At 42.3% G+C, this 16,501-nt stretch overlaps 1 protein-coding gene and 1 long non-coding RNA gene across 2 annotated transcripts; one reads left to right on the forward strand and one right to left on the reverse strand.

Annotated features, from left to right (window-relative positions):
- Positions 1-1,510: 1,510 nt before the first annotated feature.
- LOC128760305 (uncharacterized) lies at positions 1,511-6,220 on the reverse strand. The gene is made up of 3 exons (XR_008414826.1): positions 5,744-6,220; positions 5,028-5,404; positions 1,511-4,096 (listed from the first exon to the last, which is right to left on the reverse strand). It is a non-coding gene; the product is annotated as an uncharacterized LOC128760305 (long non-coding RNA).
- On the forward strand, positions 5,122-15,136 carry LOC128760304 (sodium- and chloride-dependent GABA transporter 2-like). Its single transcript, XM_053867601.1, has 15 exons — positions 5,122-5,853; positions 8,673-8,857; positions 9,168-9,302; positions 11,184-11,324; positions 11,399-11,486; positions 11,563-11,695; positions 11,900-12,034; positions 12,852-12,955; positions 13,042-13,166; positions 13,235-13,347; positions 13,407-13,544; positions 13,625-13,727; positions 13,802-13,902; positions 14,291-14,461; positions 14,528-15,136. Exons 1-15 carry the CDS (start codon positions 5,834-5,836, stop codon positions 14,633-14,635), a joined length of 1,800 nt encoding a protein of 599 aa, XP_053723576.1. The 5' UTR covers positions 5,122-5,833; the 3' UTR covers positions 14,636-15,136.
- The last annotated feature ends 1,365 nt before the right edge of the window (positions 15,137-16,501 follow it).

Here is a 16,501-nt window from a genome sequence, read left to right on the forward strand (position 1 = left end):
TGACCTGGAGCAAAAACATGAAGGTAAGCAACGTTGAGTCATTTAGTCACACACTCTCAAGTGTGTTCATCCATCCCACTCTGTCGTGACCAGCGTCACATGTTGACAATGATGCATGGGACAGAAAAGAGGGTGCTCTCTCTGTTTCCTGTGGAAGAACACGGTTCTTCTTGCTATCACGGTTTATAACCCTCAAAAAAACATCCCCTTTAGCAAAGCATTAACTGCTCTCCTTCCTGAGTCAATGTTTGTCCTCATTCTTGTTGACCAACAAATGCGACCTGCTCTGTACTTAAACAGCCTTTTCTTCTGACATGGGCGATTGGGAATCACACAAGGAACACAGGTGCAGAACTTCTGACATTGACAGGAGGTGAGTGGTTTCCATTACATTTCTGCCTTTCCTTTTACTTTCATTTGAATGTATGAAAAATATATGGAAGTTTTTGGAAATAAAATACTTGCTTTCCTTTCCACGAATGATATTGAGCTATATCTCAGCACATTTTCTTCCACATGTTCACTCCTGGCGTCATGAGGGGCTGGAGCCTCTCCCAGCTTCAGAGGCGAGTAGCAGGGGACACCCTGAACAGGTCGCCCCGACACACACAGTATAGACAGACATTCACACGCACACACTCCAAAAACTTGATGTCAGAAATTACAGCACAGATTAACAAATATTTGTACAGTTTATCAATTCATTCTAAAAGGTTTTGTCGACGTGACTTTTCGAAACAAATTACTTTTTTCTGCGATCCAGAATGATGATTCTGAAGAGGATTACCAGGAAGCTCGAGCACATTAGACCATGCGTGTTCCTACAATCTTGACCTGGAATCAGGTCTGAGGCATATTGTATACACAAAATATGTCTATTCGTGCGACATAGTAGAAGTCATATTTGGGGAAGTATGCTTCCCAACCAGTGATGCTGTGACTCTTAAATGGCCACGCTTTCAATGCAGACTAATAAAACTTGTTGTTTGTGGCTTTTTTGTTTGTCATCTTTCATCAGGAAAAAATAAATATTGCTTCCTTCTTGATGACGTTAAACACAGGACAAGTTTTAAACATGAGCCCAGTGACGGCGACCAGCAGCTTGCGACTCAAACAAACAACAATGGAGGGAGGAGAGAGTTGTGTTTTCCAGTTGAAAATACAGTCACTGTCTTGAGTTTATGCATGCAACAGATGGCAAAATTTAAAAATGTATTTGATAAAGTCCACAGATGTGTAGAGGTTACAGAGCAATAAAAGGCAGCATCGCAAAAAGACAATTGGAGTCAAAAATACGGACGGACGGAGTGATACAAGTGATAGATATATTGTGTCCGTCAGCATCGTAATTTTAGCGATATTACAAATAAGTATCAAAATGTAGACGTGAAAAATGTTATATAAAAATATAAATATAAAATATACAATATATTAAAAAAGAGGAAATGAAAGTAATTTGAGAGCGATTTCAAAACATGCAGTATGAAACTACTTGGGGTATATATTGAAAAGAAAAAAAAAAGAGAAACTAATTGGCACAGTATAATCACGTTGGTCTTTTACAAGTCACACAATTATGATGTTCATCAGCCTTGTAATTTTGGAGGTATTACAAGATATGTATTCAAATAGTACACAAATATTTGAGGAAAATATCTATAAGAGAAATTTCAGAAAAGAGTAGTAGTAGTAACAGCATGGAGGATTCCACTATTTGCGACATGAACATGGTGTCCGTCAGACGTCTAGTTCAGGAGATACTGTTTCAAAATGTTGTGTTTTATTCCGATCCTAATAACATTTTGACAGTCCCTTAACTGGACTCGCGACCGAAGCGTCTCCTCCTTGAAGACGGCATTTTCACTAGTCAAGAGCGAAGGACGCGGTTTTAATTCTAAAATGAGGGTGTAGTCCTCAGTTAGTGCCACAGAGAGATGAATGTTGCAGTGTTTGATCATTGGCTTCAACACTTATTAACGCACAGTGGACGAATCTGTCAATATGGGTCAACTCAAGTAAAATATTGACTCATTTTTTGTATTACCTCGATTGCCCTTGTACAACAACACTTTTGATAGCAACGAATCAACCCACATTTTCCAGATGATTTTTATTCCTATTAGGTTTGGTGCAGGAAGAAGCAGTACTGATGGACAAATCTGCATCAAAGCGGTAAATAAATCGCTCAGGAGCGAGCTTTGTGTAACGAGCAGGTACTGCCTCCTGGTGGCCAACAGGTGACATGACACACCCTGTGGCTGTTTGCGCCTGCGTGGTGTGGACAGGAAGTGATCTTTAGACTGGATTTTGTATGAATAGTCGGCACTGGAGGCCTATGTTTCTATATGCATTGTTATGTGTAGCTTCATAGTAGAGGCAGTATAAGAAAAGGACTTGGTAGAAATTAGGTAAAATATTGCTTCTGGCCCCAAAAATGAAATAAAAACTGGCCTTTTTGTTTGCTCTCATTCTGATCAAAGTGATTTAGATTTGTGATCTGACACCACTGCGCCTTCACTGTTGTGACTGGTTGGGTCAATGAGCGATTGAGACGATAGACGTGAATTGTCTGTATCTAAAACAACAACAATATGGTTGACACTGTGCACTGCTTTTATTCCCGGATGATTCTGAATCGATGTATTTCAGTTCAATTCTGAATATCCTGTTGAATACTGAAAATGACTTAACTTGCGTTGTTTGTTTGTTGTTGTTTCTCAACTAAACATTTTTTTATTATCAGCAATCTGTATTCTTTTCAGAGAAACAATGATGACAGTAAATAAAGGAGAACACAGTTCAAAAAAGTAAAAAAAAGGCAATGACAACAACATATAGATGTTGTGAAATTCACTTTGGCTCAGTGAAAATATTAATACAAAAAAGAAAAAAAAATAAGCTAAAGAAATATGCACATAAGCATGCATACACTTATCTGTATAGAATAACAAGAGCGATAGAAATTGCCAGATGTTGAGGATGTTTCACATAAATTGGACTAATTTAGTACCTGAGTATTTGGGCAAGATTTATTAATAAAGGAAAAATATTTGCTCCATTTGTCATTGTATTGTTCACATCGGTTGATAAGTCTGAATGAAAGACGTTCATACGCTGGTACAATTGCCAGTGTGGAGAACCACAACTTCAATGATGTCAATTTTTTTTTGCCCTTGAAAAACAATGAGTTTCCTCCCCAGCATTAAGGACATTTCCACCCACCCCACCATAGGTGTTGGGAGAGCCACTAGTGGATGTGGATCACCCGATACAAACAGACAGGGGCAAAATGGAAAGTCTGCTTTAATAACTAATTTAATGTCTTGATAAACAGATGTCCAAAATTTCTGTGCAATGGGACAGATACACAACATGTGTGTCAAAGTACCGACATCAGATGTCCAACAATTGGGGAGAGATGAGATTCATGCCTCAGGCGTTTGTTTCCCCGGTAACAGGGAGGAATATTTTGAGCCGCATGTCCAGTGCCAAACACTCTTAGCACCATGGAAAGTAATTGTGACTTTGGTGGTATTATTGATGCAGGTCCAAAGGTCTGGCACAAAAGATGTTGAATGTGTAAATACCTCCAGAACTGCCGTTGCGGTAGGTGAAGCTGCTGGATTTAAATGACTTTAGTGTGTCTCCCTCATACAAGTCCTCCAATGTATTTATTCCTGATTCCACTCTTTCTTTTCAAAAGAAAGGATTTTTATCAATTTCTAGTTTTGGGTTCAACCACATACATGAAGAAGAATTCAAACGTGAATCCTCGTGCGAACAGGTTTTTGTAATTTCCTCAGGCTTAATCGTGGCGGTTTTCCATTCCACAACAACTTATTACACAATCTATCAAATTGTTGAAAATACTTATTGGGGATTTTAATTGGAAGGGTCTGAAATGCATAGTTCAGTTTAGGAATACAGCTCATTTGTATAACATTTACCTGACCAAGAAGAGTGGCGTCCATCTTTCAACTTCTGCCTCAAACTGAGTCAGTAAAGGTTCAAAGTTGAGTTTTGCTAGGTCTGTTGATCTTTGCGGGAAAGTGACTCCGAGATATCTGATTCCATGTTTTGGCCAAGTCATCTCACCCTAGAACAGAGACCAAGGACAATACCGTGTTAGTGGTCAGGCTTCTGATTTTGTCCAGTTGCCTTTATAGCCAGAGAGATTTGAGAATGTATCAGTAATCCCATATAGTGCTGGCAAAGAGCGTGATGGTTTGGAGATGAAGATAAGAATATCGTCTGCGTACAACATTAACACCAACAACCAAGGGGTCACTACTGCAATGTCAATGAAACACCTAATATCATCAGTGGAACTGAAGCTTTTGATAACTTCTATTACCTCCTCTAAAGTTACTGGTGCATTTAAGTAAGACACAGTTTGATTTAGTCAAAGTGGGCAAAATGATGCTGTTAAGAAAAGATGTGATTTTGTCTGCATTTGCCAGGAGTTCAGATGAGCATAGTTTTGAATAGAATCGTTTGAGCTCTGAGTTTATATATTCTGCTTGTTCGTAACTGGCCTCTCTTGTCTTAAATTGCTGTTATTATTATTAAATGCTTCAGACTGCCAAATATGGCGAGATAAAAAAAACCCACAAACATCAAGCAGGTAAGGAGCAGGTGAACTTTCCTAGAACGAGACATAAGCAATAAATCAAAAACTCCAGAGTGCGTCAAGTCCTAACAAAAAAAATACAATGGTCCATGACTCATTGTCAAAGGCAGTAAATGATCACAAGCCCGCTTCGTGGCAAAGTTATATTTCACTGGGGCAGTATGAGATTTTAGCTAGTTTCAACAGGAATAACTCCCAGAACCTCGTAGATGATTGGTATTTCTGTACAAGGGCAAAAGTAAATATAATCAGAAAACCCTTTTGAACTTGTCTCATTTTGAACTTTGAACTCAATATTGTTAAACTCAAAAGCAAAAAGATTCTTACTCGCAGGATAGTACAGCTAAAGTTTGACCAGCATTGGGAAATCTACCACTTCTGAAAGCTCTCAAGATACCTGGTCTCAACTCTGCGTCTTCCATGTCGGTGATCCAATATATTCCAGAGCCTTTTTCGGGTCATCGAACTCGCGCGGTCGCCCTCGTTCACCCGTCGGCCGGGAAGCCAATGGAGAATCCGACGCGCCGTTTGTGTAGTATTTCCTCATATCACTCGCCGCCTTGGTGTGACCAGGGAATATCACAATATGACGGCGTCTCCAGATGAGCTTTCCTTTGAGCCTTGTATCTTGAAGGTTTGGGGGTCTCCGTCTTGATCGCGGAGGAACCTCTTGGTGACGTGCGTCGTCTCTGCGCGGGGCAGTCGCCCGGTGAGCGCGATCACTTGCCAGACCCGGTGTAAAGTGTACGTCCAGCCGTTCCGGCATCACCAGTGCTATGAATTCAAGCACACCACTGGTCAAACGGGACTCGGGAAGGCCGACAAGGACCAAACTATCCCGGCGACTTCTGGGTCGCAGATCATCCACACGCCGACGGAGAGACTCAAACTCAGATTGCTGAACAGGTGGGTCCGCTCTGAGCCGCTCGTCACCACCCTCCAGAAACTCCAGACGCCTCTCCACATCAGTCAAACGTGTGGTGATGTCCGTAAGTGTTGACGCCACAGACGCGGTGGCTTTGTACGTTTCCAGCTTGCTGTTTTGGCAGCTGGAGATTTCTCTCAGGATGCAGCGCGTGTTCGCGATGTCGGAACCAATTTTGCACTACTCACCCGCGAGGGCTTAACTTGCCGTATTTACTCCGTTGGCGACACAGTTGTCGTTTTCCTGAGATTGGTCCCGGTCCCCAGAAGAGAGCCACGATGTTCGCTTTGATGCACCGGTATCGTTACATTCACCGACCGACTCCTTCGTTAGCTTAGCCACACGCTAGCTCGCTCCGAGTTCTTGGAAACTGTATTTTCCCCTGCTGCTGTCTTGTGAACTGGCATCTTGTGTAAGGCGGTGTCGTTTTCTTCTTGATAGAAATCCCTCCGTTTTCTCGCCTTCTGCGGTGTTGAGCACGTTTTATCGCCACGTTGGAAGGAGCCCATTTTCAAGCGGCCATCGCTGTCAGTGCGTCACGTGACTCCCTTATACAACAACTTTAAAATGGAATTAGACAAGTTAAACTCCACAAAGCTTAACTTAACGTACTTTAAGTGCAAAAATATTATTGTAATAATGGAACATTAACATGAACACTGACCTTTTTCTAACGTGGTGACGTTGCTGGTAAGGCCCCGCCCCCTTCTGTATCGCTCGCTAGGCCTGCACATAAATCGTTTTAAAAAAAAAACGATTTTAATTCAGCCTTGTGTCTGATTTTATTTTCAATTAATTTCGATTCGCATCACAAATGCTACTTTCCTCTGTAACTTTTATGCTCCCGAGCGGCGCTGCTAGCCACTACTTTCTGAGTTCCCACGATGTTCATGGCTTCACTTTCAACCTATGACGAAGCGCCTTGTGGTCACGTGTTTCACTCGTGACGTGAACGCGGTAGTGATTGGATCGCGGGGACAGGCTAGAAACTGAAGGAATATGGATGACAAACCGGGAACCAGTTACGAAACTCTAAAACTTGTTCCGAAAAAAAGGCTTGCATACAGTTTATTTTGGATTCAAACCGGATGATGAGTCAGTCTCAAGTGATTTGCAAGATATGTGCCGCAAGGTAACACCATGAATTAGGGATGCTCCGATCGATCGATCGGTCACCGATTTCAGCGTGAACAGTGAATGCCGATCACGACCTGTCATTGGCGATCACAACCACCGATCACGTGTCGCAGCCGGCGCTCAGACGAAGCCCCGCTGGTTGGCTGCTCACTCTGCAGCAGCATGTCTGCCGTGAATCATTTAAAGTTTGCATTCTGCAGCACATGCATGAGAAATGCTGTGTTAAAATTAAACACGCCATTTAAAGCACCAGCACTTGAGGGAGCACGGAGAGTTTTCCGGGCTCATGAAAGTGAGACCACTGATTCCTCAGCAGCTGCTAGCACAGCTGACACTAAGCAACACCCGCCTGTCTGAGCGTGACGTTCAAAGTGCTACGCTAATTGCCCAAGAAATAATCATTCATTTCCCAGAGCGAGATGAGCAGCCTTTCTCAGGTGTCGTTCACGCGGAGACGGAAACGGACAGATCCGTGGCCGTTAGGGGAGTCAGGTGCAGCATTCGTCAGCCACCTGAATCAGAAACTTTTAAAGACGTCCACAGTGGAAACTTTCATACATGGGACTCTGAGACAGAGAGCACTGCATGTATTTTTTAAAGTTTCTGATTCAGGTGGCTGAACGTGCCCAACTCCCTCTGCAGGTGGATCATAGACTTCCAGACAGACTGGAGCCAAAAAGTGCCGCCTCAGACACTCGGCCCCTCAACGCTGGATCCCCTCAGAACTATCTACTTTCCCTGTGGCTCTTCTCTGAACTGCGAACCAACTGCTGCACCTCCGCCCATCAGTCTGTCAAATTGATCAAGTTTGTGGATGACACCACCATAATCGGACTCTTCTTGGATGAGGATGAGTTCGGATACAGGAGGGAGGTGGACAAACTGGTGTCCTGGTGCAGTAACAACCTGGAGCCAAATCCCCAGAAGACAGTTGGGATGATAGAGGAATTCAGAAGAGTCACAGCCCCCGAACTGCTGCTTCTCTGACGATGGACGGATGTATATTTGTTTGAGTTGGATGGCCAGTTCAGCACTGACTTACCTCTCATTTTTCTGTGTCAAGAATTATGGCCCCTATCGATGGTTTTGAATTGCTCTTGTGTGGTCCCTCAGCGAGGACGTCTTTGGGAGACAAACAGCAACATAGACTCAAGGCCCTCTACAGTGGAAATAGGGTGATGCAGGGAGGTGATTTACATTTGAATGGGTGTAACCTATAGGCATTGTTTTTGTCTTTGCCGTCTACAGATTTCAGTGGAATTTTCTGGAACCAAGTGAGAGAGTTTCTGTGGCACGTCGGGTCACCATGTGGATCCAGGAAACATAAGGAGGATTTGTCCCTGTCAGAGAACTGCAGCGTTCAGACTTTGCTTTTAATAAATGGACAACACCACCTCTCAACAATGAGCTTTGGACAAACTCATTGGTGACAGTCACTTTATGGCCTGCCATGTGGAGTTAGATGTTTTGTTTTATCACCAAGTTTTGATGCTATTAAAAAATTAACAGAAATCCAGTTTTTCATTTATCATATCTTGAAGACAATCTCCCAAGTACTTCATTCAGTGTCATTCAATAGTTTTGAATTCTAATCGCTCATCACCTGTTGTCATGTAGAACTGACCCACATTTAACCGCACAATAAGATGGACATAACATTTTTTTTGGTTTGTTTGTTTTTTATCCGGTGTTTTCTATCTGGTATCAAACACCAACTGTGAGTGATGGTGTTTCTAATCGAGACATTGGTGCCTGTGGTAAAAGTTACTCAAGCCATACTGTTACTATTACCAATTTTAAGTCCAAGGACAGCAGGAGAGAGGGAAGGGTCTGAGAAAAAGGAAATTCGTAATGTCGTAAAACAAAGGAGGGGCTGAGGTAGAGTCCCACTCAAATCTAAAGGTGTTTTTAAAGTGGGTTCTGAAGAAGAATGGAGACGTTCTGTTGAGATTCACGCAGCTTCATCTTCTCTGGTTGCAGCACAATGGCTCAGCACTCTGACCTGGACTGCAAGCTAAGGTTGGAAAAGGACACTTCACATCCTGCTCCTGTCAACCGCGGACAGTGGTCCAGCAAGACTGATTTTCTCCTGGCTGTCGCTGGAGAGATCATCGGGTTAGGGAACATGTGGCGGTTTCCTTACCTGTGCTACAAAAACGGAGGCGGTGAGCTTCATGTAACTTCATATATTCCAAATTTTCTTCCACAATGAAGATTCAGCGACAATTTCAATGTCACTGAATCTTAAGTTTCTTTCTCTCTCTCTCCCTCCCTCTCTCTCCCTCTCCCTCTCCCTCTCTCTCTCTCTCTCTCTCTCTCTCCTTCCATTCTACTCTCCATGCATAAAGTGGCCCCTGTGTGATATCATTGCCCACCTCGTCATTTTCTGCGTTATTAATTTGAACTCTCATCCTGTTCGATCAACATTCTAGCTTTTTATTTTTATTGCACTAAATACCACTTTTTCCCCCGCAGGTGTGTTCTTTATTCCATACGTCATCTTCCTCTTCACCTGTGGTATTCCTCTCTTCCTGCTGGAGACATCACTGGGACAGTACACCAAGCAGGGAAGTATTACCTGTTGGAGGAAGATATGTCCACTTTTTGAAGGTAAACCACCCAGAAATGTCTTCATATTTTAAGCCAGTGACACCAAAAGTGACAGAGGATTTTTAAGCATCTGAGGAATTTTGAGAAAAGGGTGCCATGTGACACCGTACCCATCATGAAATGTACCACGCTTGGTACGCGACACCTGATTTGACCCGATGAAGCTTCTTGAGGACCCCACAGCGGGAGCGCGAATCAACCCCACGACGTGGCTGCCCTGGCTATCGCCTGCATATAATGTCGTTTTTCCCATCCATGAATGTGAATGTTGAGCCGCCAATAGTTACCAGCTAATAACAACCAATACCAATAAATAGAATAACCGACCCAAAACCAAACAAAAGTGGGGCACCCGTTTCACCCTCAAGTATCTCACACTTGAAGCAGTGGGGACCTTTTATGATCTCACAATTCGATTCCGGTTATCAGGTTTGCGATTCATTTTAGAATCTTTTTTTTTTTTTTTCCAAATAACTCTGGCTCTTTAGAAACTGTTGCTGATTATTCAGCCTCTGTATTATCCAACTGTTGAAAAAGCCATGTGGGTTTTAAAGAAATTAGTTCGCCAGCTATATATATACTGTTCAGTGGTACCTCAGTTTTCAAACGGAATTCGAACAAATCGGAGTTCAAACAAAACTTCGAGATTTTTTTGCTTCGGCTACATTTACTGACTGTTTCTTCTTCATATTGAGGTGTAAAACCTTTCCTGTCTCGAGTGTCACAGGGGAGGTGCTCGCTCTCCACACCTCCGAGGCTGGAGCGCTCACTCCAGGGTTTGATGTCCTGTTGTGGGCTGGAGCTGGGACAGGGATGAGGCGAGTCTGGGACAGAGTGGTTTATGACTTTGTCACAGCCAAACTGCACAGAAGCGCACATTCAGAGCTGGACACGCACCGGGCACCTCTTCACTTCTGGAGAGACGTCACTCACTCGGCAACCCCTCCCACATGCAGCGGCCACACACATAGAGGAACAGCGCACCTGCAGCAGACACTCTACATTCACTCCTACAAAACACTATTTTAAGGCTTGGAACGCATTGTTTCTTTTTCCATTCATTGTAATGGGAAAAATCGATTCAGATTTCGAACAAATCGCTTCTCGAACGGCCGCCTGGAACGGATTGTGGTCGAGAACCGAGGTACCACTGTATATATATATATATATATATATATATATATATATATATATATATATATATATATATATATATATATATATATATAGTTGCAGACAGGTCTGTTTTACGTCTGTAGGATGCACTAAAACACTTTGGATGAAACCTTTTCTCTCACATTGGCTCAACGTTCTTGCTTTCATGCAGCACAGTGTTTGACGTGTAGCCATGGTGAATCCTCAAAATAAATAATCTTCCCGATAATCATCTGTCCCATAGCGTTCCGCTAAGTTTGTTCACCAATTGATTACACGGCAAGACCAGGTGCATTCACGAAGACGGCCCTAATTCAGAACTATTTTTTTTCGTATTGGATCATGATTTCTGAACTAATCGGATCTGGCAATATAGTCAGGCAGAATGAAATACAGAGATATCAAAGTGTCTCATTCGCAAGTTTTATCCATTAATCCATGCTTTCATACAATTGTGGCATTTATTATGGGCTGTTAACTAATATTACATGATCAAAAGTGCCTCTTCATTAAAAACATGGTGCAGTAGAGTGACTTTGAATCTGTGTGTTGTCTTTTAAACTTTGAGGAAAGTGCCTTTACTGGCAAACATTCTTTTAGTCTCTTGGTAAAGCAGTGGCACAGCCGTCTCAGTGGGAAATCTGTGGTCTCTTCAAATTGACCCTTTGTTTTCCAGCCTCTCTACACACAGTCAAAGCATTTGTTTCTTATTTCTCCAATCAATAGGTCTGGGATACGGATGTCAGGTGGTGGTCCTGTACTCCAGCATCTATTACATCATCATCCTGGCCTGGGCTTTTCTCTACCTCTTCTCATCCTTCAACTCGCAACTCCCCTGGTCCAGTTGCAGCAACACTTGGAACACAGGTCATTACGTTTCCCATTAATCATAACATCAAACGTAGCCACCAACTGAATAACTGCTCTTTCTTTCTGATCAGAGAGGTGTGTGGAGTTTGATCGGAATGATGTTCTGTTCAACATAACTGTGCCGGCCAATGCCACATCACCAGTGAGAGAGTTCTGGGAGTAAGTCACTCAGATACATATTAACTTACAAAATATGCGAGAAATATTAATTCATCAATGTTACTGTTATTCAAAGGAGACAGGTTTTAAATCTCACAGGAAGCATTGAGGAATTGGGGGGGGTGCGATGGGAGTTGGCGCTGTGCCTCCTCCTCTCCTGGGTCATATGTTACTTCTGCATCTGGAAAGGAGTCAAGTCGACTGGAAAGGTACTTGGCATCGCATTCTCAGCGTTATGTGGAAGATATGGTCAAAACACTGTTGTCTGTGTCTGTGTTGATGTATTTTTGGATTGAATGTTCCTTCGCGAACACATATGACTAATTTTCTTTCCGTCAATTGCTAATCCCTTCACTTTTACATGATATTGTCTTGTAGCAACACCTCTCTTCTCCATCTTTGCTGGTCCACAGGTGGTGTACTTCACAGCCACGTTTCCGTACCTCATGTTGCTGGTGTTGCTTGTCCGTGGTCTCACGCTTCCTGGAGCCTTGGACGGCATCAAGTTCTACCTGTATCCAGATCCAACCCGCCTCTTGGACCCGCAGGTACGCACAACTCCGCTGTTTGGACATGTGGCAGATAACTACAAGTGTGAAACCGGCATTGTAATGCTGCTTTTCCTCGGGCATCAAAAGTTACTTAAGATTAGATGTGTATCAGTGAACTACAATGCTCATCACATAGTGGGTTGAGTGAGAGCCTGCAACATCTTGTTTTGTCACACCTGGTTCTCTCAAGAACATCCACTAACATGTCAAGAGAACAAAAAGCTTTGCATCAATTGTGTCAAGAATAACTTAAAAATATAATCTCTAATTTATTTTATCATCTCAAATCTGTTGAATTCAGATGAATGACTCCGTAGGGGCTGAAAAACAAAACACACAGTGCAGTCAAAACAAAATGCTGTGAACAATGTGACAACTGGCACCATGGCAAATGAAATGCTACATGTATTCATGGCTCTTACAGTCAGGAATTCTGACAAACACACACAAAATACTGGAACTAGGTGGAATTTGAAGGTGCCCCGATGCTTTTCCCTGCATCAGGATTTGTTGTCCATGTTTACACCGTACTGTGGACTGAAGCGTGAAAGAACGTCACAATTTTCGTGAGAGTTTACTGAGAGTTTCTCTGAATGACATACGCCTGTAGAACACATGCTTCATAAAACTTCAGCGATGTCAAAGGTCATAATAAGGAAAACCATGGACAGCAGATTCACTCTGGGCCTTGCTCCAGCACATGTTCCAGGCGACCAAGCTGTCTGATCATGTTCGCTTCACAGTAATCTGCGTAAATAATTTCTCACTCACCTCTCATGTCTAACAGTTGTGACTCAAGTGTTCTTTTATGCAGGTGTGGATGGATGCCGGAACACAAATATTCTACTCCTACGCCCTTTGTATCGGGTGTCTGACTGCGCTTGGCAGTTATAATAAATACAATAACAACTGTTACAGGTATGGTTGAAACAAAATTCCAACTGAGTGGAGCGACAATAAGCTTGACATCCAGTGTACAATCAGATTTATTTTTTCGTCTTCAGGGACTGTGTGTACTTGTGCCTTCTAAACAGTGGCACCAGTTTTGTGGCAGGTTTTGCCATTTTCTCCGCCCTGGGTTTCATGGCCTTCGAGCAGCAAACGGACATAGCCACAGTAGCAGAATCAGGTAACAAGAAGAAGCTGATGAAAGAATTATTTCTCGTAATTCTCGTCCCATAATATTTTTCATCCCAGGTCCTGGTTTGGCCTTCATTGCCTACCCTCGTGCGGTGGCCATGATGCCGCTCCCTCAGCTGTGGGCGGTGTTCTTCTTCGTCATGATCATCCTGCTGGGTCTCGACAGTCAGGTTGGATGCTCTCAGACAAACAAGTCCATGTCTTCAGGACTGATGTGTCTCTGCTTCAGTTTGTACAACTTGAATCTCTGGTGACGGCCATCTCTGACATGAAACCGTCCTTCTTCCACGTGGGCCATCGCCGTAAACTTCTGCTGCTGTTCATCAGTGTTTTCTGTTTCCTCATTGGCCTCATCATGGTGACAGAAGTAGGATTTCCTTCATGTCTCCCAGTAACCAGACCATTCAGCGATGACTTGACTCACTCAGGTGCTGGTCTCCTCGACAGGGCGGCCTCTACATCTTCCAGCTGTTCGACTACTACTGCTGCAGTGGAATGACGCTCCTCCTCTTCGCCATCCTGCAGTCTGTGTCAGTCGCTTGGGTCTATGGTTGGTAAACTCCGTCACGTCTGATCTTCAAATCATTGTGGTCCATCAACGCTGTGTGTCTTCGTCTCACTTAGGAGCGGATCGTTTCTATGACAACATTGAGGACATGATAGGACACAGACCAGCGCCGCTCATCAAGTACTGCTTAAAGTTTATCACCCCAGTCATCTGCATGGTGAGGAGACCTTCAGTCTGAGCTCAGACATGTTGCTCACACTGGCTTTTTTAAGTTCAGTAGACACACTGGAAAATCTTTACAATCCTTTTTTTCTTTGGTGTTGTATGTTTTGTTCCCGAAAAGAATCATGACCTCATTCTCTCTTGTGCAGGGAACCCTTGTTTTCTCTTTAGTTCAGTTCACCCCACTGAAATTTAACATGTTGCTCACACTGGCTTTTTTAAGTTCAGTAGACCCACTGGAAAACCATGTGAAGTCATCATCAAGATATTTCATGATGTATGAACTATAAAATGGGTTCATAATTAAATGCAGAACTCAATGTTTTGAAGTATTCAATGAAAATGTGCAAAAAAACATCATGACCTCATTCTCTCTTGTGCAGGGAACCCTTGTTTTCTCTTTAGTTCAGTTCACCCCACTGAAATTTAACAACACCATGGAGTATCCCTGGTGGGGCACCACGCTGGGCTGGTTGTTCACACTCTCCTCAACACTCAATGTTCCCCTGTGGATGCTCTATAATCTGTGGAGAACACCGGGAACATTACGACAGGTAAAGACAGTCAAGTGCCACAGTAGAACTGTCTGAATTCTTCATTACAACTTTCCCTCTCAACAGAGATTTGCCACCTTGTGCACTCCGTCCGACGACCTTCCTCTGTGCAAGAAGAGGAAGAAAGCACTTGAAATGGAAAGCCTGGCCCTGAATCCTTCACCAGCTTTCTGAGAACTTTAGCCAAAACGAAAGTAGCCTCACAGCACAGACACTTCTCACTTGTGCTCTCTAATCAGCAAAGTTCTATCCATGTTGTAAATGTGCTGTAATGTAAAACCTTTGACTTGAGGGTGGAACAGGACAAGGTGGATAACTGTTCATGACTGTGAAACTACATTTGCACTTTATCAGCAGTTGGTGTATGTAAAAATCTATCTGCTCGCTTTGATACTGATCCAATCCTGAGGCTCAGGGAAGACATTGTATATTATTTACTATAAGAGCAACATATTTAGATTTTTATTAATATTGTTATTAATAAGATTTATTTTGTTTAGGGTTTCAGGGTTGATCTAACTTTGTCTGTTTATAAGCCTTCACAAGCAGTTGATCATGTTACTGCAATAGGTTTGCATGACTGTGATATATTGATGTTTACGGTGCGATTGTTGGGCTGTCAGTGAATGCATTCAAAAATAATAATCATGACAATAAAAAGAAATACATTTGTCACACGACTCACTAAACACGCTCTTGCATGTTTATGACAACTTCTCTTCCATAGAAGAATGATGAGGGACCTTCATATAGTGTTTGTGTGCACCTTCAGTTAAGCCAACTAGGTGTTCTGCAGTGGTCTGCACCCGTCGAAGATGCATCAAGTTAGAAGCACATCCTTCTCCTCTCCTGACATTACAATGCTCTGTGCTCATCAGCATTCACAACATTCATCCACTATGAGGGCCTTTCCGATTGAAATGATTAATACATGTCATTTGCAGTTTTTTTTCCTTTCCCAAAACCTTTAAAGTGACATGGACTATTGTTTTAATAGGGGACATGCCGAGGCCTTCCTCTCCTAGACGCAGCCACTCACTCGCTGCAGTGCTCCTCTTCCCATACACACAGAGAAGACGCTGTTCAAATGCAAAACTTCCTGTTGTTTTTAAACCTGATGTATTTGGAACTTGACTACACACCTTCACGACAGAATGATGGAATCTTCCTTGTCGGCGCCAAAGACTGCGCTGCGGAGCTAACAGCTAACATGACATCTCATTTCAAAACTTTATTGACACTCATAGACTATCAAAGTTCGCATCGTGGTTTAAAAGTTGTCTATAAACTAAATGCAGAACGAAATCTCTAAAATGTGATGCGATAATGAGTCATTGTCATGAAGCTGAGGCAAAGAATGTTCAAGATTTGCCTGCCAATTTCCCAAACTAGAATAAAACCATGTAAAAGGGATTGTGATGAAATGAAAACAGGTATTTACAGTAAATAAATGAATATATACCATATTTTAAAAGTCTAAAAAAGTTTTTTTCTTTCACACCTTTGGGCCGTGAGTGTTCAGTTTTAATACATTAGCCACATGTGGTGGCAGTAGTGTGTCGCTGAATTGACTTGACCTCTGCAAATCTGTGATAGTCACCAACTATGGAGAAGTTCTTGAAAATAAAAAAATTATGAACAAAGTGATGCTGCCCCCTCCAACAGTAAAGACTGCTTATGAAAGCAACTGTTTTAAACATTTCATGTCGACATAAATATGTTAATACTTTCATTTAGACTTTACTTATATCTTCTATGGAGTTTAAATAAAATATATTATATTTTGTTATTTTATTTTATTATATTGTTTTATTCAGAACTTTATTCAGTTTTTCTCAAGTGTATTTTTTTTCTTTTTTTCATTAGTAAATTTGCTGAAATCAAGAGTCATGAATAAGTTATAGCACTTATTTATGTTTGAAACGATAAACCCTCGTGTGTCACATCATGAGGTGCTCTGTTTTTATATTTCACGTGTCTCCACACGGTGATATTATCAAGACATGCTACAAAGGCAAGAACACTTTGAGAATCCTTGGT

The sequence above is a fragment of the Synchiropus splendidus genome, chromosome 6 (assembly GCF_027744825.2).
Source record: "Synchiropus splendidus isolate RoL2022-P1 chromosome 6, RoL_Sspl_1.0, whole genome shotgun sequence".
NCBI lineage: Eukaryota > Metazoa > Chordata > Actinopteri > Syngnathiformes > Callionymidae > Synchiropus > Synchiropus splendidus.

Bases quoted from the DNA above. Each gene is read 5' to 3' on its own strand.
- LOC128760304 (XM_053867601.1), top strand. From the start codon at position 5,834: ATGTTCGCTTTGATGCACCG. The intron at 5,854-8,672 runs GTATCGTTACAT...CTCTGGTTGCAG, and splicing joins ATGTTCGCTTTGATGCACCG to CACAATGGCTCAGCACTCTG. The intron at 13,728-13,801 runs GTTGGTAAACTC...CGTCTCACTTAG, and splicing joins GTCAGTCGCTTGGGTCTATG to GAGCGGATCGTTTCTATGAC.